The sequence below is a fragment of the Eretmochelys imbricata genome, chromosome 2, assembly GCF_965152235.1.
Source record: "Eretmochelys imbricata isolate rEreImb1 chromosome 2, rEreImb1.hap1, whole genome shotgun sequence".
NCBI classification, from domain to species: Eukaryota; Metazoa; Chordata; order Testudines; family Cheloniidae; genus Eretmochelys; species Eretmochelys imbricata.
Window position 1 is genome coordinate 36,458,003 of NC_135573.1, and position 22,990 is coordinate 36,480,992.

The window sequence follows — 22,990 nt, forward strand, 5'->3', positions numbered from 1 at the left end:
GTGAAAAAGATTCGTGCTTTTCATATACCAATTTCCAAATGAACTGAATTATCAAATGCATGTTATATCACCATACATTTCTTTGAAGTACGTGATTATATGCACCCATAAGCTCAGCTTTTAGATCCTAGGACCTAAAACTGTTTATTTCAAGTCAGACAACTGCTAATAAAGCATGAAAAGAATCGTAGGACTTGAAAAAAGGTACAGAACACATACTAGCTGGTAAGTTTAGCTGTATTGCTAGAGTTAGGATTCCTTCCCTGTTCGTACAGGAAAAGTGGGTCTCCTTTACTCTACTTCTCCCTCAGCCTGTTTTTGGTTCTCTGGCTCAACCTGCTTCATAAGCTACCCATCTTCCTCCTTCATTCCTCCCACCTCCAGCCTCAAAATGTACCATCTACAACTGCTGAGTGTTTCTCAGATTCCATTTGGCGCACCCTTTGCCCTGCCTGCCACCCTCTCTTCTCCGCTACACTGCCCTCATTAAAGTCAGGTCTATACTATAAACTTACATCAGTATAACTAAGTCAGGGGTGTAAAAATCCGAACCCCTGAGCCACGGAGTTAATCCAACCTAACTCCTGGTGTGGACAGGGCTATGTCGATAGGAGGGCTTCTCCCATCAACATAGTTACTGCCTCTTGCAGAGGTGGATTAACTGCGCCAAAAAGGAGAAGCTTTCCCGTTGGTGTAGTAGCATCTTCACTGAAGGCAGGCCAGCCAACTCCAGAGGTTTTCCCAGTAGGAGCTTACAGGGAAATCCTTGCCTGCTTGGAGAATGGGGAAGGGAACCAATCTCCTTCAGAATGCAGGACCTCCTTCTCCCACTCACACCTCCTACTCCACCGTTTAATTAACTAATGCTTGTACAATGTGTTGAAGATATACAACAGTACACAAGTATTGTTACTTTTTTTTAAACTATTTTTTTTAAACACAAATTAGAGGAATTAATAGTGGTTGCCAACTTCATAAAGTTTTGATCACTTCTGTGGTGCTACAAGCTATGAGTTGTACTAAACTGCTTAGGAGGCTTTACTTTTCCCATCACGCAAATAAGGAATAAACAGAGCATCCAGTGTATTCCCCTTTTCAACAACATAGCCAGTTACCAGTTCTTTGGAAGAGTATCCTCAAGAAGAGTCACTATATTAATGTATTATAGAAGAAAGCGGTGATCTCTGTTTTTGGACCACTGGCTCCTTGGAAAGAAAGGTATGAAGTGTATCCTGAGTGCTTCTGGGTTTAAACACCATTAGAGAGAGAGAAGGCTTTTTTCCAACATTAGGTTGACTGTTCAAGTGGCCAATGCCATCTCCCCCAAAAAAAGTGCTTTAGGAGACAGGAAGAGCTAGCAAAGGTTAAGTACTAAAACCTTTTGTGGGAAAAAAAAAAAATCAAGAGGCTTTTTATTTTTTTTAAAAAGAAATGCTCATGCCAAAATAGCTGATTAGCACACTATGCCAGGATTCATGATAGCTGGCAAGTAAATAAGCACTTTCATTGCTCTTGTGGCTGGATCAATGGTGTTTAATTTCCAAGTGCCATTGTAGGTTACACTTACATCAATTCACTTTTTCTTATTGTGAGCTAAAATGGTGACCGAAGAGCTGTCATCTTATATTCCCATTTCCTCCTCCTACAGAAATAGTTACTCTGATTTTGATGATTATGCATAACTTTCAGTGCAGATAAGTGACACAGGCATATCAAGGACAGATAGACCTTGTAACTATATGAACAGCAGATTTAATTTGAGAAAACTAGTTGGGAGTACAACAGTAGCTGGTGGGTACATAGTACTACAGCCCTCCTTAGTAGCACTATCTTTGGTCTTGCAAAGGTAGGTCATGAGGTCTTTCAAACACTCTCATTGACTTTAAGGCCAAAGAAGGACTGCTTCACTAGGCCCTTAGAGAACAAAATGGTGGCTAATTTTTAGTAAAAGACAATGTATTAATTCCAGCTATTGATTCATGTAGAAAGAGTGGTCTGCTACTTAATACAAGTTTTATATCCAACAAACCTAGGATTTTCTAATTAGTCATTTACTTAAGTGACTCAAATATAAAATGTGAAGTGATTTTATAAAAATACTGTAGAATAAGGATGAATAAATAAGATTTAGGTAAGTAAACTAACAGGGATCACCAAAAAGCGATAGCATGCTTACTTGTGGTCCTCATTTGCTGAAGTGAAAATAAAAGCTTCCATGGGGTTCCAACAGAGCGTATTTGTCCTCATGTCCAAGATAACCTGAGAAAAAAATACATATAACTACATTGTTATAAGTAATAAATAGTGGCCATTCTCCACATACACACATCAAATCTCCCAACACCTCCGGGAAGCAGGTAAACAACTCCATTCTACAGATGTAGAAACTGAGGCAGAAGGGTGAAGTGACATACCCAAGGCCACAGAGCATTTCAGTGGCAGTGCAAGGATTAGGACTCAGGACTTCCTGTCCCAAATTATGAGGTCTTTCCTTCAGATTATGCTGCAATTAAGTTCTCTGTGGAGACATGTCATGTAACAAGGGCTTTATGCCATGCCATGCTGCCCTTTACCCAGGGAATACCATTCCTGAGCTGGTACACGAAGCTACTTTTACATCTCCCCTGAAGGTCCATTTCTTCCATAACACCAACAGGAACCTTTCAAATCTACTTATCTATTTGATATATTTATTTTTTTAAAAGATATCTTTGATGGATGATGCAATGAATTAGTCTTTGCTAAGTAACCACATTTAAAATTAATACTGCCCCTGTCCTTTCTGCAACTATGCCCCACCCCAGCTGTTATCTTCTTACTATGTCAGAAATTATTGTTTATTAATTCCTCAGGCGAAGATGATATCTGGTCTGCTTTGAGAAGTGCCTAGCAGTTTTTGGGTGGGTGTAGTTAGTATAATATCACAGATATACTAAGGGCTTGTCTACACTACTGCGCAGGGTCAATCTAAGATACGCAACTTCAGCTATGTGAATAGCGTAGCTGAAGTCAACGTACCTAGAGCTACTTACCGTGGTGTCTTCACTGCAGTATATCAACAGCAGACGCTCTCCCATTGACTCTACTTGCACTCCCTTGTTCTGATGGCGTACCAAAGTCGACAGGAGAGTGCTCAGCGGTTGATTTATCACGTCTGTTCTAGACGCGATAAATTGACCTCCCGCTGGATTGATCACTGCCCACCGATCCGGCGGGTAGTGTAGACAAGCCCTAAGTAAAAATGGGACCTGTACCACTGGCAGTAAGTTGCTTCATGAGTCAGGAATTTTGCATCCTGAACTTGTGAAAACCAGACGGCTACAGAAAAAAACAGCTTCATCTTAAAGTAGTCGAGATGGAGCTGACAACTACCCTAGTAAGACAACCCACACATTTTGCTAATAGTCGATTAGATGAAAGGTATTAGGAAGCCATATGTTCTATTCTCCCACCCTGAAAAGGAGTCCTGTAATCGTAATGACAGCTGGGGAATTGTTGGGGGAGGAGAAAAAAAAAAATCATCTGTCATCTATTAACAGAGTAGCTCTGGTCTCTCCTGAGGCATGGAGGAGCTTCCAACTACCATATCAAGAGAGTTATTTGCACACAGTGATTCTTCCTGCCACATATTAGATGGATAACGACACAGAAGTTATTAATAAGTGAGCAATTCAAACAGACTGTCGTTAACTCTAATCCTAGCCAAAGTTTTGTATTTAATCTTTATTCTACTCAACTCTCTCTCTCAGCTTATTATACGTGGATGAACATTTCATTTTAAACTAGTTAACAGTAAGAGAACACTGCACGGCTTACACCAAAGCCACAAAAATAAATTTATAGCCAAGTTTTATTACATATATGATCAATATTCTAAATTTAAATTTTGGCAAAAAGTAACTATTTGGTATTATAGGTTTCAGAGTAGCAGCCGTGTTAGTCTGTATCCGCAAAAAGAAAAAGGAGGACTTGTGGCACCTTAGAGACTAACCAATTTATCTGAGCATAAGCTTTCGTGAGCTACAGCTCACTTCGTCGGATGCATTCAGTGGAAAATACGGTGGGGAGATTTATATACGTAGAGAACATGAAACAATGGGTGTTACCATACACACTGTAACGAGAGTGATCAGGTAAGGTGAGCTATTACCAGCGGGGGGGGGGGGGGGGGGGGGGCGGCGTGAAACCTTTTGTAGTGATAATCAAGGTTGGCCATTTCCAGCAGTTGACAAGAACGTCTGAGGAACAGCAGGGGGCGGGGCGGGGGAATAAACATGGGGAAATAGTTTTACTTTGTGTAATGACCCATCCACTCCCAGTCTCTATTCAAGCCTAAGTTAACTGTATCCAGTTTACAAATTAATTCCAATTCAGCAGTCTCTAGTTGGAGTCTGTTTTTGAAGTTTTTTTGTTGAAGAATTGCCACTTTTAGGTCTGTAATCGAGTGACCAAAGAGACTGAAGTGTTCTCCGACTGGTTTTTGAACGTTATAATTCTTGACGTCTGATTTGTGTCCATTTATTCTTTTACGTAGAGACTGTCCAGTTTGGCCAATGTACATGGCAGAGGGGCATTGCTGGCACATGATGGCATATATCACATTGGTAGATGTGCAGGTGAACGAGCCTCTGATAGTGTGGATGATGTGATTAGGCCCTATGATGGTGTCCCCTGAATAGATATGTGGACACAGTTGGCAACGGGCTTTGTTGCAAGGATAGGTTCCTGGGTTAGTGGTTCTGTTGTGGGGTGTGTGGATGATGGTGAGTATTTGCTTCAGGTTGGGGGGCTGTCTGTAAGCAAAGACTGGCCTGTCTCCCAAGATCTGGGAGAGTGATGGGTTGTCCTTCAGGATAGGTTGTAGATCCTTGATGATGCGTTGGAGAGGTTTTAGTTGGGGGCTGAAGGTGATGGCTAGTGGCGTTCTGTTATTATCTTTGTTGGGCCTGTTCTGTAGTAGGTGACTTCTGGGTACTCTTCTGGCTCTGTCAGTTTGTTTCTTCACATCAGCAGGTGGGTATTGTAGTTGTAAGAATGCTTGATAGAGATCTTGTAGGCGTTTCTCTCTGTCTAAGAGGTTGGAGCAAATGCGGTTGTATCATAGAGCTTGGCTGTAGACAATGGATTGCGTGGTGTGGTCTAGATGAAAGCTGGAGGCATGTAGGTAGGCATAGCGGTCAGTAGGTTTCCAGTATAGGGTGGTGTTGATGTGACCATCGCTTATTAGCACTGTAGTGTCCAGGAAGTGGATCTCTTGTGTGGACTGGTCCAGGCTGAGGTTGTTGGTGGGATGGAAATTGTTGAAATCATGGTGGAATTCCTCAAGGGCTTCTTTTCCATGGGTCCAGATGATGAAGATGTCATCAATGTAGTGAAAGTAGAGTAGGGGCATTAGGAGAGAAGAGCTGAGGAAGCGTTGTTCTAAGTCAGCCATAAAAATGTTGGCATACTGTGGGGCCATTCGGGTACCCATGGCAGTGCCACTGATTTGAAGGTATACATTGTCCCCAATGTGAAATAGTTATGGGTGAGGACAAAGTCACAAAGTTCAGCCACCAGGTTTGCCGTGACATTATCGGGGATACTGTTCCTGACGGCTTGTAGTCCACTTTTGTGTGGAATGTTGGTGTAGAGGGCTTCTACATCCATCATGGCGTTTTCAGGGAGATCACCGACGGACTGTAGTTTCCTCAGGAAGTCAGTGGTGTCTCGAATATAGCTGGGAGTGCTGGTAACGTAGGGCCTGAGAAGGGAGTCCACATAGCCAGACAATCCTGCTGTCAGGGTGCCAATGCCTGAGATGATGGGGCATCCAGGATTTCCAGGTTTATGGATCTTGAGTAGCAGATAGAATACCCCTGGTCGGGGTTCCAAGGGTGTGTCTGTGCGGATTTGTTCTTGTGCTTTTTCAGGGAGTTTCTTGACCAAATGCTGTAGTTTCTTTTGGTAACCCAAAGTAAAACTATTTCCCCATGTTTATTCCTCCCCCCGCGCTGTTCCTCAGATGTTCTTGTCAACTGCTGGAAATGGTCCATCTTGATTATCACTACAAAAGGTCCCCCTGCTGGTAATAGCTCACCTTACCTGATCACTCTCATTACAGTGTGTATGGTAACACCCATTGTTTCATGTTCTCTATGTATATAAATCTCCCCACTGTATTTTCCACTGAATGCATCCGATGAAGTGAGCTGTAGCTCACCAAAGCTTATGCTCAAATAAATTTGTTAGTCTCTAAGGTGCCACAAGTCCTCCTTTTCTTTTATTTGGTATTACTGGTGAATCAGAAGTGGCTAAGTATTTGTTGGTTTTGATTTGGGTCTTAGTATGGGTAGCTTCCGCTCAGAAGGAGCCAGTTTTGGTCAAAGTCTATGCCTTCACCTCTTGTTTCATAATAGCTCTTTTCCAACGGAATGATGTCTACTATATCTTGAGTCCATTGTTTCACACATGGACTCATTCTACGTTTTTCAAGTAAAAACACCAACTGAACCAATAATGTTACCATACATATGTAATATTATGCCTGACAGCAGTTGTAGAATTCAGCCTGGGGCTTGAAGAGATTTGAATTACTGTGGGTGTGATTTTTTACACAGCCACTACAGAAACTTTTAAATTTCTAACAGAGACCACTTCATGATCTCTATTTTTAATTCTAGAAATGTCCAGACATTTAATGAGCAGAACTCTTTACTAGGGCAAGTTTCAGGTAAGAAGTCCTTGGGGACACTGGTTTTGTTTATTTTTAAACCATGAACACTTGCTAGAGGTTTCCTATGTGAAGAGTCAATAAGGAGACCTGCAGATTAAAAGCAACACAAACACACATTGTCCATGTACAGTGAGATTTTACTAATCTCTCCCACTTTAGTATGTATTGAGTTTTTGGCCTATTTGATCAGCTAAGGTTTTTATTAATATTGCAAACAATGGGAACACCATTTTGGTCCTCTAGGCAGTTCAAATAGAGGGGAATTATTAATACTTAACTCTTTACTTCAATGATTTCTTATGGCAGTGAATCCCACAGATTCTACAGGAATGATTGCCTTTTTACAATTTTAAGTTGGTTACTTTTTAATTTCACTGAATGTCTTCCTGTTCTTGAATTATGGGTGCTCCCATTTACCCTTTCTATCTTCTCTACACCATTCATTTTTTTACACATTTAAAATGGTCCCAATCTTTTCACATGGAAGATTTTCCATACCTGTAGTCCTTTTCATCACCATTTCTGAATACATTCTGCTTGTGCCATATGTGTTTTCAAGTGGGGGGGAGGGACCAGAACTGATCAGAGTATTCCAATTAGGTGTTCTACTGATTTATATAATGGCATTAATACTTTCAGTGTTGTTTTCTATCCCATTTGTTAAACACCAGAACACTGTTTGCATTTTTTTTTTTTTTTATTAAATTAACTACCACAAATCGAGCAAAAGTTTTCCTCAAGCTGTCTGTAATGACCCTTAGGACTACTCCACTGCAAGTGGTCACAATTCATTTAGAGCCCAGGAATATTCATGTGTAGTTCAAGTAATACCTTCCAGTATAGATTACCTTGCATTTGGAATTGCGTCTGCCATAATGCTGCCTATTTATCTAAATTTGTTAAGTCCCAATGAAGTTTTTCGCAGTCTTTAATGGCCTTGACTATCCTAAATAATGGTGTCATTTGCAAGTTTTACCATCTAACAGTTTGCTTCCTTCCCCATAATAAATACCTTTTCAATTATGTTGGCTAATATTTTCATGTTTATCTTTAGTGCAGACTCTATAGAAGTTATAGAATTCATTTTTTATATTTATAGGGTTTGCATTAAAAATATGTGCCACATTTAACAGTTGTGGAATGGAATGCAAGTGGAGAAAGAATGGTAATGTATATACCAAGAATTGTCAAAATTAATGTACACACTTAAATAGAACATTTTGCACTAGACAGAAGAAAAACAAAGGGCTTTATTTTGCACAGCTGCAGTTCTCTCCTGAACACTGCCATGGTATCTCATCTCCTAAATTAAAGCTAGTACATCTGAAAGGAAAGAGATCTTTGCTCTTTTTTAGGGAGTCATTAGCTATGTGAAGGTCTGCGATTAGGGTGATTGCACACAGGCTTTTATAAATACTGCAGAATCATTATTTAATAATGGTGTGATGGATGGTTATCAGTTCTAATTAAGTGATAAATCTTGCATCTTTGTCTGATAGTCAGGCCACGAGTTTTCCATTCTCGTCACCCATTCACAGCCACTTTGTTTTAAACGTAGCACAGATTTTTCTACTGATTATTTCTCTCTTAAAAATAAATAATTTTCAAAGACTTCCAGATAGATTTCCATTGTATCATTAGTGTACCATTTATCTTTCTTCAGCAGCAGTGCTTCTAGTTTCGAATTCCTTTTTTTTTTTTTAAACTGTTTTTCTATAAGAAAACAGCACCTCATTACAGTTGCTTTAAAAGCTTCTCATCTGCAAGCCAGGGTTAGGTGGTGGAGGTTTTTTAAATTTTACCTCCTATCATAGCTTTATATTTACTATTGCTAAAATAGTTGGACTATGGCAACTCATAGCATAGCTTTCCGTTTCCACTGGTGGTTAGACTATCTATATATTAAATGTTTAATTAAACAAAGGTCCCCTTGGGCCTCTTCACAAGATTGCATGGCAGTAACCCAAAGAACAACAGATCACCAATGCAGAAGTGCATAGAGCAGTGAGAAAACTGTTGAATGGGGATTCCTACATCTCCACACAGCCTACATTCCTAACTTTGACAGGCTCCTTTAAACTGCATGGAAGTCTATTTTCACATTTATCTGTGTGTTATGGCTAACACATCATCACCAATGAGAGATTTTGTGGGCCAAATTCTGCCCTCAACTATACAGAAGCGGAACTCCATTGTCTTCGGAAAAAGAAGAGTCCAGAATTTGGTTCTGGAACTGGAGCTTTAACAACAGTTCTGTTGATAAGTGAAACAGAGGAGAATCCAGCTCACTCACTCAGTTATATTAGCAATACTACCAGGACTAAGAACTTATTTTAAGTATGAAAAATAAACAATAATGATGGCTTGGAATAGAGTGAATGTAGAGCTATAGTTGCATCCCACTGAAAGCACTTTCTCACATACTAAAAATCTTGAAGTATTTCCATTCTCTTATAAGAGACCTATGCTGCTGTCAGATTTTTTAAAATTTATTAATTTATTTTAAATCAAAGAGCAGATATACTGTTCTGTTAAGCCTTTCTAGGCACATTATTTTGGATCATCACTGAGGCTCTACTGATGTTTGATGCTTGTTTCCCCACACAAGGCTCCCACTCACATCAAAGACAGATTTTTTGTGTGGGAACAGACTGCATAATACACCATAGGGACTCTCAGTGCGTAACAAAGAGCCAGAACACTGCGCTCCCATAGAAGCAAAAATGTCATCAAGCTGAGTCAGTCCTTGCACCCCATAACAACATTATCTGATCATAAATACTTAACTGTGAATTATCTTACATTTAATGGTTTGCCTAAAATGTTTTTGGAAAGACAAGTGACAACTCACATGTTGTGTACAAAATAATTTATATAAATGTTATTTGACAAAGTATTTATTCAGTTTTAACTAGAAATGTATCGATCACACCATTTAACTCGAGCAAGCTCAAGAAAAGCTTGTCATTTCCATTTGTAAATATGTGTAAGCTCAATTTTTCAGCACAGCCTAAACTGGAACTCCTTTTTTGAGTGAAAGTCTTTTAAGAGTTAAAAAAAAAGTTACTTTGCCTCCCCCTCTGGTAAGAAAAAACATCACACGTGTAGGAACACTACATTAAATGAACATAACTAAGGACTTGTCTACACTATTGTGCAGGGTCGATCTAAGATATGCAACTTCAGCTATGTGATAGCGTAGCTGAAGTCGACATACTTAGATCTACTTACCACGGCATCTTCACTGCAGTAAGTCGACAGCTGACGTTCTCCCGTTGACTCCGCTGGCTCCTCTCGTTCTAGTGGAGTACCGGAGTCGACTGCAGAGCACTCAGTGGTCGATTTATTGTATCTATATTAGACACGATAAATCGACCTCTGCTGGATCTATCTCTGCCCACCAATCTGGCGGGTAGTGTAGACAAGCCTTAAGACTCTTATGCCAGTCTGACACACATTTACAATGTATTACAGAGAGAGTATGACAGCCAATTTGAAATGAAAAGAGGGCCCTTTTTAAACCCTTTGCATGGCTTAAATCACAAAAATTCACACCCAAGATTAGTTTAAATTAAAGAGATGACACCCACAGAACTCCCACTTGGTCCAAAATCCCCAATGCTTACTATGGCAGGGACTAACTTCAAACTGTCTGGGGCCTCTCCATGCTAACATGCTACTTAAGTGTTGCTGTATTACCAAAACTGCTATCAACATTTTATGAACAAATCATTAAAACAGCGAGAAAACAAAGTTACCTTCTTTAATGGAGTTGATTGCCTCATGTCATACAGCACAATATTTCTGTCTGAAGCACAGCTTCCCAAAAGATACATCTAAAAAATAATCATGCCATTATATCAGGTACCACCTTCTAAAGCTATGAAAACAAAAAAAATAGGACACTGAGTACTGTATATACTTGTTCATTAGCCCGTTCGTTTATAAGCCGACCCCCCCAAGATGGATAAGTAAAAATATTAAAAACTGTATGACCCTTTCATAAGCCGACCCTATATTTCAGGGGTTGGCAAACTTTGGCTCCCAGCCCATCAGGGTAAGCTACTGGTGGGTTGGGACGTTTTGTTTACCTGGAGCGTTCACAGACACCCCAAGCTCTGGATGAATGCAGTATGCCGCAAGTAAACAAAATGTCCCAACCTGCCAGCGGCTTACCCTGATGGGCCAGGAGCCAAAGTTTGCCAACACCTGCTATATTTTAAAAGCTGGCATCACAAGAAAACACTCAAAAGTTTTGCTAGAATTATTTTAATGTAATCTAACGAAAAACCTGTTGTTGTTATAATAACTGAAGAAATATGTATTCACCTTCAAAATTACAGTCAATATTTAAAATCAGTAAACGGATATTTAAAACAAGTAACTTAGAAGAATATGAGATTTTTAAAAGTCTTAAAATGCTTCAAAGCGTGAATCAGTCTCCAATTCACCAAACAGTTCATTAAACTTGGCTTCAGTCACAGCTGCACCTGCATCATCATCGTAGATGTCGGTAGTGTCGTCCTCAGTCTCGGATTCCTTCTCATCAACCTCTATTGTGTCATCATGAAATATGGCATCATCTTCTGACCCATTGAGTGCATTGCTGATACAGCATTTCCTGAATGATTTTTCTATCATTTCCGAGGGAATGAACACCCACGTGTGCTTGATCCACTGGGTGACCAGACTGATTTTGGGCTTCGTAAGATTCCTGCCTTTTGTCAACTTCGCCATGCCTGAGAACATCCATTCAGACCACATTTTCCATAGCCTGTCTTTAAAGGGTTTGTTCAGGCAGACATCAAGCAGTTGTAGAACTGAAGTTAAGCCTCCAGGTATTACAGCCAAAGTAGTTTTCATATTTTTGGTCACATTTTTCACCTCATCCGTCTTTGTGTGCCCTGAACATGTCCCGAACGAGCATGGCAGATTTCTTGAAAAATGCTCCTGGGCTCTTATTCCACACTTTTCCAGCCATTCAATAGTCCCACTTTCATCCATCCATCCCTTTTCGTGTGCATGTACAATGACACCAGCAGGAAATTTCAAAGTTTTAGGCAAGGTTTTTCTTTTAAAAAGAACAACAGGAGGGAGCTTTGATCCATTTGCCAAAGATAAAACCATCATAAAATGGATTTTTTTGTGGCCAGTGGTTTTAAGTAAAACTGTTTTTTCACCAACACTGGTTACCGTTCTGTTGCTCGGAAGATCGAATGTCATCGGTGTTTCATCCATATTTCCTATTTGTAACAGTTCAAATGCATATTCCTTTCAATATTTTATAATAAACCTTTGGGAAGATTCGATTTTTTCTTCCAGATCTGTCAGCAGCTTTTGCGCTATCTTTGTTTGCTGATGAAGACAGAGACCTTGACTGCTCATGAAGTGACTACACCAACCCGCTGATGTGACAAACATTGATGGTTTAATGACTTGTATTTGTCATCTTTCAACATTTGCAGAGCATGCAGACAAATTCCAGTTCTAGTGACAATGTACCCATTTTGTCGACATTCAACAACCCAATTATTGAGATCTTTCTCCGGCTCAGGAAATGGAGCGCACCTGTTGGACATTTTTTCTTGCTTCTTGGCATGTCTTTTAGTATTTTTTTTATTTTTTCACCATTCTCTTACTTGCTTCTCATTGATACAGAATTCACAAGCAGCGGCACAATTATTGTTTGCTTCTGTATATTCAACAACTTTAAGTTTGAACACTGCGTGATCAGCAGATCTTTTTCTTTTGATTTCACCGTTGTTTATTTTAAATACTAGTATGAAAATAGTATATTATTATTGTAGTTATAGATTTTGTAGGATTTTATATAGAATGTCACCTGCTTTATCACTGTCAAATTATTATTGTTCTTTGTTTATTTCAAAGCAGCCCTGTAGATTGGCATGTCTGTGGGGATAACGGGCTATTTCAATTTTATTAGCGATTCCATCGATTCTGCACGTTATATTTTCATATTGGCTCAAGACTTATGAGGTCCATTGGTAGAAAGAAATTCATGAAGAGATCAAATTACACAGTAGCAGACTGACACCAGTGCTATAGTACTATCGTTCGTTGTATTTTTCTGATTGGCTTGTAAGGCATAGCATTTTGTGAAAATGCATGGGTCAAATGTCATGCAGATCTGCAGCACTGATCTTTTAGTATTCTTTCCAAGCCAATCTAGTTCACTAAACAAAGACTTTGCAACTTTAAAAGGCTGCAGTATTGACATCAATAAATGTGTCGGCAAACTTTGGCTTCCGGCCTGTCAGTGTAAGCCACTGGCGGGTTGGGACATTTTGTTTACCTGAAGCGTCTGCAGGCCACTTTCTTCTAATATACGACTCTTAAAATTTTAAGAAAACTGTTTGAATAAAAGCAATCACAGAACAGGAACATGATCTTGAATCTCCTTTGACAAAACAAAATTTTGGTGTCAAATGTGTTCTATTTGCTTTAACCATTAGTAAATGGGTTCACTATTCTTTATGTACAGCTGAACAGTCAATTCGAGGGCTTTTTTCAGAAATAGCTTTGTTTTCACCAAACCGAAATCAATCCGTTTTTCCCCACTTGTGAAGTAGTAATTCTTTCACATATTCACCAGCTAATCTAAAGGACAGTAATTCCCATCACAAAATTCCCCTCAACACGATGTTGGTAATTGATTTAGTATGTATACAAAAGACTATCTTCAGTATTACCTACTGAAGCAACATCACCACTTTAATAAAAATAAATAAATAAAAAACACATGCTATATAACGGTGTTAAAAATACTGTTTTGGAAATTTACAGTTGGAACAAACAGTTGAAGAGAGTTTAATATGAATCTATAAATGTTAACATGATTTAGTCCTCGTACTGATCAAATAAAATATTGACATACAGTATGTATAAAGAAAACATTACCTCAATTGGATTAAATTTAACACTGCTGATGCTATCAACACCCCATGTCAAAGAGCATATGGGACTGGTCCTTTGTTCATCCCAGATGTCTACTTGATGCCCACAAGTTGCAAATACAGGTTCCTTCCAGTGGTGATCAATTCCTGTGTATACTGTCTTTAAAAAGGCAAACGAACTTAGTTACAGGAATGTTCAACTCAACTTTGTATAACAAGTTTTTCAAGTTGTTACATTTATTATTTAAATTACTGATGACCAAATCATCACGCCCTGCTGAACATGTTGTAGTCTTTCACATTTAGCTATTTTAAGAATATTGTAGCCTTTCATTTTCTTTTTGCAAGTTCTTTTTTGTAACTTTTTATTGATTATATTTATAGTGAAACCTGTATTAACTGTCACTCAGACAGTTTGAAACCAGTCTGACCGAGCATTTTACTTTGACATACAACATATTAAAAAGTGTGGTAATATAGCCTACATGAAAAAAACTTTAAAAAATGTTTAATGTATTTCCAGAGGCAGTCAAATAGATCCCAGGTGTTACACAAAAGTGTATAGCTGAATCTTGTTAGCAATTTTCCTTATGGAAGTACCATAATTAATTTTAAAATCTCTCCCTAGCTCACATACCAAAAAAACGCATCAAAATATGTGCACTGTGGTGGAGGATGCCATAAAAATCAGCTTTTTTTTTTTTTTTAAGTTACTTAAAACAAAACCACTATCACATCTCATAAATGCAGGCCAGAAGAACCATCATCATGTAGTCTAATCTCCTGAATAATGACCTATGATAATTTCACCCAGTTAACACAGTATTGAGCCCAATAACTTCCATCTAACTAAAAAATAATTTGTATTTGACTAAGACTATCTTCCAGAAAGGCATCCAGTCAATAAGATGACATCAAGAGATGGAGAATCCACCACTTGCATAGGTAGTTTGTTCTAACGGTTAACCACCTTCACTGTTAAAAATCTGTCCTAATTCCTAATTTGAATTTGTCTGGCTTCAGTTTACAGCCACTGGTTCTTGCTATGCCTTTCTCTATTAGAATAAAGAGCCCTTTAGTCCAGTATTTTCTCCCCATGGAGGTACTTATACACTCTATTCAAGTCACCTCTCAATCTTTTTAATAAGCCAAACAGATGGAGCACTTTAAGGGCTTGTTTTCACAGCAATATTAACTAGAGGTATAACTCAAGAGTCGCCTCTAACCTAACTCCCATCCACACATGCATAAGAATAGCCCTACTTGGTCAGACCAAAGGTCCATCTAGCCCAGTATCCTGTCTTCCGACAGTGGCCAGTGCCAGGTGCCGCAGAGGGAATGAAGAGAACAGGTAATCATCAAGTGATCCATCCCCTGTTGCTCATTCCCAGCTTCTGGCAAACAGAAATTAGGGACACCACTCCTGCCCACCCTGGCTAATACACATTGATGGACCCATCCTCCATGAATTTATCTAGTTCTTTTTTGAACCCTGTTATGGTCTTGGCCTTCGCAACATCCTCTGGCAAGGAGTTCCACAGGTTGACTGTGTGTTCTGTGAAGAAATATTTTCTTTTATTTGTTTTGAACCTGCTGTCTATTAATTTCATTTGGTGACCCCCTAGTTCTTGTGTTATGAGACGGAATACATAACACTTCCTTATCTACCTTCTCCACACCAGTCATGATTTTACAGATCTCAATCATGTCTCCCCTTAGCCATCTCTTTTCCAAGCTGAAAAGTCCCGGTCTTATTAATCTCTCCTCATACGGAAGCCGTTCCGTTCCCCTAATCATTTTTGTTGCCCATTTTCTGAACGTTTTTCAATTCCAATATATCTTTTTTTGAGATGGGACGACCACTTCTGCACACAGTATTCAAGATGTGGGCGTACCATGGATTTATACAGAGGCAACATGATATTTTCTGTCCTATTATCGATCCCTTTCTCAATTATTCCCAGCATTCTGTTTGCTTTTTTGACTACTGCTGCACATTGAGTGGATGTTTTCAGAGAACTATCCACAATGACTCCAAGATCTTTCTTGAGTGGTAACAGCTAATTTAGACCCCATCATTTTATATGTATAGTTGGGATTAAGTTTTCTGAAGTGCATCACTTTGTATTTATCACCATTACATTTCATCTGCCATTTTGTTGCCTAGTCACCCAGTTTTGAGAGACCCTTTTACAGCTCTTTGCAGTCTGCCTGGGTCTTAACTATCTTTAGTAATTTTGTATCATCTGCAAATTTTGCCACCTCACTGTTTGCCCCCTTTTCCAGATCATTTATGAGTATGTTGAATAGGACTGGTCCCAGAACAGACCCCTGCGGAACACCACTATTTACCTCTCTCCATTCTGAAAACTGACCATTTATACCTACCCTTTGTTTCCTATCTTTTAGCCAGTTACCAATCCATGAGAGCACCTTCCCTCTTACTTTGTGTAAGAGCCTTTGGTGAGGGACCTTGTCAAAGGCTTTCTGAAAATCTAAGTATACTATATCCACTGGATCCCCTTGGTCCACATGCTTGTTGACCCCCCGCAAAGAATTCAGTAGATTGGTGAGGTAGGATTTCCCTTTACTAAAACCATGTTGACTCTTTCTCAATAAATTATGTTCATCTATATGTCTAACAATACTGTTCTTTATTATAGTTTCAACCAGTTTGCCCGGTACTTGAAGTCAGGCTTACAGGCCTGTAATTGCTGGGATGACCTCCGGAGACCTTTTTAAAAATAGGTATCACATTACCAGATGACTGGAGGATAGCTACAGAAGCTGATTTAAAATGACAGGTGACAGACTAGTAGTTAGTAGTTCTGCAATTTCACATTTGAGTTCCTTCAGAACTCTTGGGTGAATACCATCTGGTCCTGGTGACTTATTGCTGTTTAATTTATCAATTTGTTCCAAAACCTCCTCTAATAATACCTCAATCTGGGACAGTTCCTCAGATCGGTCACCTAAAAAGAATGGCTTAGGTTTGGGAATCTCCCTCACATTCTCAGCCGTGAAGACCGACACAAAGAATTCATTTAGTTTCTTTGCAATGGCCTTATCGTCCTTGAGTGCTCCTTTAGCACCTCGATCGTCCAGTGGCCCCACTGGCTGTTAAGCAGGCTTCCTGCTTCTGATGTACTTAAAAAAAAATTTGCTATTACTTTTTGAGTCTTTGAAAAACATAAAACATTCCCAGGAGAAAATGCAGAAATATAAATCCCAGATCCACAATCAATCACCTTCCACCCCACTAGTCCATGCTTAACTAACTTAAGTAGTAACAAGAGAATAGACGTTTTTATACCTTTCCAAGAATTGTATGCAGTGGTTCTTCTTCTTCTCCCCCATATCCTGGGCCATCCATTTTCCAGTGCTTCACAGTTTTATCATCACCAACCTAGAAGCATTGGAGAAATCGTATACAGCTAGCTCTTTGGAGTATTTAACACACATTTATTCTATTTACAGAATTCAAGCTCCTATGTTATGCAACTACCCAAACCTTTCCCCCCCGCCCCATGACACTTATCTAGTGTCTACTTCAGAGCAGTGGATACACATTCCATTGTCGGTAGATGGACATACAAGATTTTTGTTAACAAGAGGACCCATCAACTCATTCTGTCCTCCATACTTCATGCTTTTCATTGTTAGATGTTAGTCCTGTTTTCATCTGAACACCAAAACACTGATATTTTATCACAGTCAGTTTATGTGCACTTAAACCCATTATACTTGATATAAAGTGACAATGAAAGGATGTTTACTGACAGAACTTTGACTTTAATTACTCAATTGAAACCATCTTGAATCATACTAACTATTCATAGTGTTTTTCAATGAACACAGTTTGCCATACAAAACCAGTAGGTAAAATAACGTACTCAAATTAATTGAGTTGCCCTTATTAAAGGAAGAACACCAGAAAATTGTTAGTCTTGATTAACAAATGCGTTGTAGCACCAAACATTTTTGTTCAGAAACAGAAAAGGCTAGGTTTGCAATATAAATGGAGTTTAGTGGACATTATTCCTAAAAACTACTGACATTTTAAACATGCTACCACAGAGAAGCTCACCAAATGATTACACTAAGTTTCTGATTGGAAAACCAATGGTGGAAGTATGCTCTATACGTCATACCAACATTATACTTACGGTGAAGAAAGAAGTACCACAAAAGCGGGCACATATCCCTCGTACAAAGCCCTCATGCGCTTGTAAAGTACGGATGCATTCTCGCTTGGTCAAGTTCCAAATTTTAACCTGTTAAAAGAATACCAAAACATTTTTCCATTTAGTAGTTTTCTAGCTGTAAGATGTCATGAAAAGTCATGTCAAATGGACACCAGCAGCCTGAAATCTAGCTAGTTTTAGAAAATGTGTTCCAAGGAGTTCAAAACAAACCTTGCCCTGAATAGCCATGTCTATTTTTTGTGGGCTTACAATCACATTTCCCTTATATTTTTTAAAAATGTCTTTATTGGAGTGAGTGTCACTGCTACCACCAGCAAGAATTTGATTTTACAAACCCAATACTGGAAGCTGCTCCACATGACTTAGACCTGCTTGCAGGATAGGGACCATAGAAAGTGCAGTGAAAGGAATTATTTTATTAGCCAGGATGGTCAGGGAGGAAACCCCATGCTGTAGGTACACCTAAACTTCTGATTGACCAATTCTGGGACTGAACAACAGGGGATGGATCATTCTATAATGCCCTGTTCTATACATTCCTCTGAAGCATCTGGCACTGGATACCAGGCTAGATGGACCACTGGTCTGACCCAGTATGGCCATTCTTATATTTTTTTAAAAAGAAGTTTGTATTCTTTTTTTTTTTTTTTTTTGGGGAAATTCACTTACCTCTCCATCACAGGCCCCAGAAAGTATTGTAGACAAACTATGTGGATGCTTAGCCATACAATTAACTCCATCCCTGTGACCATCCAGTGAAGCAAGAAAAGGTTTTGCAAACACACGTTCTAATTTTGTTGCATTCAGGGCTCGCATATACTCTCGTGGAACCTCAAATGGATGCAATGCAGGATCATAGTTTCTTGGAACTGGAATAAGATGGATAATCGTAAGAACCCATGACATCCTCTGTGGTGCAAGTTAAGCTGAATTAAGATAAATTTCCCTTTGATTTTTCCTGCCATGATGGAAAGAATATATTTTCCCACAACACTGGGATTTCTGTCACATTGATAACTGCAAAGTGATCTGCGGGATCACCGGCTACTGAAATATTTAAGTTTAGAGTTAGTCCTACTAGCTTTTTTTAAATTAAGAAGTTAAATGGACAGTGTCAAGTAATTTTGAAAAGATTTTACTTTTAGATTAGACTTCTAGCTATCAACACTTGTCTTATATTTCAAAAAGCGCTGAAAGTAAAATGCCCATAATTTAACTCAACATTGGATTTATACTAGTCATGTGAGCAGGCTGGGAACTGAAAGTTAAAAGGCTCTTGCCTATCAAGAGACATTACCTGCTCAAAGAACCAAAACAAAGCCAGTATTGAGAATGCCAATGGACAAGGATATTTTGTAATTATTTTGTTTCTTCCACACTGTTGTGGGTGGGAGGGAATACATACATACACACACACATCCCCCACCACATAACCATCAATGCTCAGAGATCAATCCACCGGTGATTGATTTAGTGAGTCTAGTGAAGACCCACCAAATCGACAGCCACTTGCTCTCCAGTCGACCCCTGTACTCTACCCCCGATGAGAAAAGAGTAAGGTAAGTCGACAGGAGAGTTTCTCCCGTAGGAACTCGACCTAAGGTACGTCGACTCCAGCTATGTTATTCACATTACTGGAGTTGCATAGCGTAGGTTGACTTACTGTGGTAGTGTAGACGTAGCCTATTTATGAGATCTTTTCTTCTGCACAACCAAAATAGCCTCTGTTCTAGTGGAGGTAGGAGACCATGAGTTCTACTCTCACCTCTTCCAATGAGGAACAATATTTCCCTGCGTTTTGTAACACTTATTACTGAGCAAGGTACCATATCCCTATGTTATGAAACTTAGTTTCTTCCTTACCCTATTACACAATTGAGATAACTGTGGGCCAAAGAGTTTACATACATTCATATCTGACAAAGCTCGGAAAAGCATACAAGTAGACTAGAAAGTGGAAGACTCAAATCTCATCCACTAGACCACTGGTTGAAAACCACTGGTCTGGGGCCCTCTGGGGGTCCACGAGCAGGTTCAGGGGGTCTGCCAAGCAGGACCAGTGTTAGACTCGCTGGGGCCCAGGGCAGAAAGCCCTGCCATGTAGGACTGAAGCCCTGAGCCCTGCCACCCAGGGCTGAAGCAGAAGCCTGAGCAACTTAGCTTCAAGGGGCACCCTGTGGCGTGGGATCCTGGGCAATTGCCCTCCTTGCTACCCATTAATGTGAGCCCTGGCTTTATATTACTCCTGAGGGCATTCTGTGCCAAAAAATTAAAAATTCTGCACAAAATATTTTAAAATTCTGCAAATTTTGTCAAATAAACGTAGAGGCTCCAGCATGGAATTGGGGAGCACAGACCACTGGCTGCACAGAGGTGGGAAATCACTGTGCAGCTCCCCCGGGACACTGACTCAGCAGTAAGAAAAGGAGTATTTGTTAGTCTCTAAGGTGCCACAAGTACTCCTTTTCTTTTTGCGGATACAGACTACCACAGCTGCTACTCTGAAATCTGACTCAGCAGTGAGGCTACACCCAACCCTGACACAGCATAAGAACCTGGCCTGCCCCAGAAACACCTCAGGGTTCTGCCCCTCTGTGCCAGGTGCCGGCAAGCTGGCTCAGCAAGGCAGGATCCAAGTGTGAAGGGGCTTAGTGAGGGGGGGAATCTAGGTGTGGGTTGAGAGGGTTCTGTGTGGGGGCAGTTCAGTGAGGGAGCCAGGTGCATGGGGGGGGAGGGGAGATCTGGATGCACAGGGACTTGTTGAGGGGTTCTGCAGGCAACACTAATGGGACTCCGCAGGGGGGTCCAGGTGCAGCTGGTCAGGGCTCGGTAGGGTGGGGATCCAGGTACAGGTGGCTTGCCGAGGTGGTCCAGGGGAAGTGGGGCTCATCAGGGGGGTTCTGGTTGTGTGTGTGTGGGGGGGGGTTAGGCTCGGCGGGAGTGTCTGGTTGCATGGGGATTGGGCAAATGGGGAGCAGCTCCCTGTACAGAGATCCCTCCCCCTGCAGCTGAGGAGAAATAGGTGCAGGAAGCGCAGAAGGTGGAGTTTGCAGAGCTTCCTACAGCCAGGGGAGAAATCCAGTAGGGGTCGGTCTGACACAGCCCCAGATGCAGTGCAGGGGAAAAGGAAGTCCCATCCTCCTCAGCCCAGCCGGGACTAGCAACTGAGCCTGGTGCTGGGCAGGAGCCACCAGCCAGGTCTTCCCCAGTCCCACCCCCTGCCCCACAGTAATTTACCTCTCTGCCAGCTACCCCAGGCACCCGAAATATACTGCTGGGGAGGGTCACATGACTGCTCTTATAGCTTCCCTTTGCTTCCCCATCAGAAAATCATTCTTCTGGTGGGAAGCAAAGAAATCTGTTGGGGACAAATTCTGCGCATTGCAGTGACGCAAAATTCTCCCGAAAGTATCATATGTAGAAAACCAGTTGTGGTGGCACAGGTGGGTGATGGAGTTTTTACAGCATGTTGGCGGGGCCTCAGAAACAAAAAGGTTTAGAACCCCTACGTTAGAGCACGATTACAGCATCTCTCAAAAAGAATGTGCCAAATCTGATCAGGACGAGACTGTCCGTAATGTGGTACTATTCTGACACACCCATCTTTACAAGATGCCATTGGATCCAGAGATGAACAAGCGCTAATAAGGGCAAAACATCACTGAAAAATAAGTAGCAGGCTAGAGTCATAAGTCCCAGACCCTTTCTCTAACCCAGGGGTTCTCAAACTGGAGGTCAGTTGCAGCTCAGGGGGTTGCAAGGTTATTACATGGGGGGTCATGAGCTGCCAGCCTCCACCCCAACCCCTGATTTTCCTCCAGCATTTATAATGGTGTTATAAATTAAAAACACTTTTTTATATATTTAAGGGTGGAGTCACACTCAGAGGCTTCCAATGTGAAAGGGCTCACCAGTACAAAAGTTTGAGAACCACTGAGTCTAACCTCAGGGTAGTCAATTATTTTTTTGTCAAGGTCCAAATTTCTTGGTCAAGGTATAGTCAAGGTCCAGACTCCAGAGAAAATAATAAATAATAATAGGTAAATGAAAAGATTTGAGGGTCCATTCAAAGCATCTGGGGGTCCAGATTTGACCTGCAGTCCGCCTATTGACTACCTCACCTAGATCATGATCCATATCCAGAGTCAGAAACAGAACCCTGCATTCCCAACTCCCAATACATTATTGGGGCATGTCCTTATATAGAAAGAGGCAGTCCTTTTCTTATTGTGTAATGCAGAACATTATTCCAGTGTCTAAAAAAATAAACGCACAAGATGAAAACTCAGCCTGGGAAGTTTCAAAGAAAAACACATCCCTACACTGAAAGAACACTGAGGCTGCAAAATGAAGCAGTCAATTGTTCAACAATGTCAAAATTAAGCTAGCACACATATCCTTAATTCTGATACCTTATTCACTAGCATTATGATACCATCTTTGATACCATGATCACAACCATTTTTTCCATAGGACCCCTGACTTATTCAGAACAGTTTCAGTGGTGAATGAGTTCTTGCTGGGAGTAAATTGAACGGTGGATAGTTGCTCAGACTGCAAAAAGGGAACGAAATGTGTTCTGGCGAAAGACATAGGTGCCTCGGGCATCGAGTTACTGAGATATCCAAAATCAGCAGACACTTCTGTAGGTGTTAGCTTTAATCTCCCTGAGCGTCTTTTACTAATCTGTAAAGCCTGTACCCCACGACAGTGTTATCGTTACCAACTTGCAGCCTGGGATAGCGCCATGAAGGGGACCAAGACGCTGGTGTGCTAGGCGCTGTACACACCTGTCCAAGGGGCTAGCAGGTCGGACCCTCTCCTAGCCCAGCCTGCCAGGCCTATGCTCCCTCTTCTCTGACGGGTGGCCCCAGCACAAGGCGGGCCCCGGGGAACGGCGCTCAGGACACCCGCACAGCCATTACGCTAGGTTCGCCCCCAAGCACGTGTCCGTCGCGCGCACCGAAGATTCCTCCCCAACCAACCAACCCGCCTCCGCCTGCCCGCGCGCTCACCGCGCTGGAGATCCTGCTTGGTCTCGCGGATGTAATCATCCGGGTTCCGGCTCAGCACCTTCACCCTCATCCCGCCGCCACGCTCCGCTCCGCTCCGCTCCTCGGGGCTGCACAGACCGGAACCAGCCCGGAATGCTTCCG

The 22,990-nt window shown here is 40.9% G+C and overlaps 1 protein-coding gene across 2 annotated transcripts in view; it reads right to left on the bottom strand.

Moving 5' to 3' along the window:
- Window positions 1-22,984, bottom strand: part of DCAF13 (DDB1 and CUL4 associated factor 13) — a 42,378-nt gene extending 19,394 nt beyond the window's left edge. The window contains exons 1-7 of one of the 2 annotated variants that reach the window (XM_077809888.1): window positions 22,850-22,984; window positions 18,504-18,703; window positions 17,796-17,903; window positions 16,943-17,035; window positions 13,634-13,789; window positions 10,474-10,551; window positions 2,177-2,259 (exon numbers count right to left, since the gene is read on the bottom strand). In XM_077809888.1, coding sequence (XP_077666014.1) covers window positions 2,177-2,259; window positions 10,474-10,551; window positions 13,634-13,789; window positions 16,943-17,035; window positions 17,796-17,903; window positions 18,504-18,703; window positions 22,850-22,919 — 788 coding nt within the window. In that variant the 5' untranslated portion in view covers window positions 22,920-22,984. The remainder of the gene's footprint in view (window positions 1-2,176; window positions 2,260-10,473; window positions 10,552-13,633; window positions 13,790-16,942; window positions 17,036-17,795; window positions 17,904-18,503; window positions 18,704-22,849) is intronic. The other variant, XM_077809889.1, reaches the window with a different exon arrangement.
- Between the last annotated feature and the right edge of the window lie 6 nt (window positions 22,985-22,990).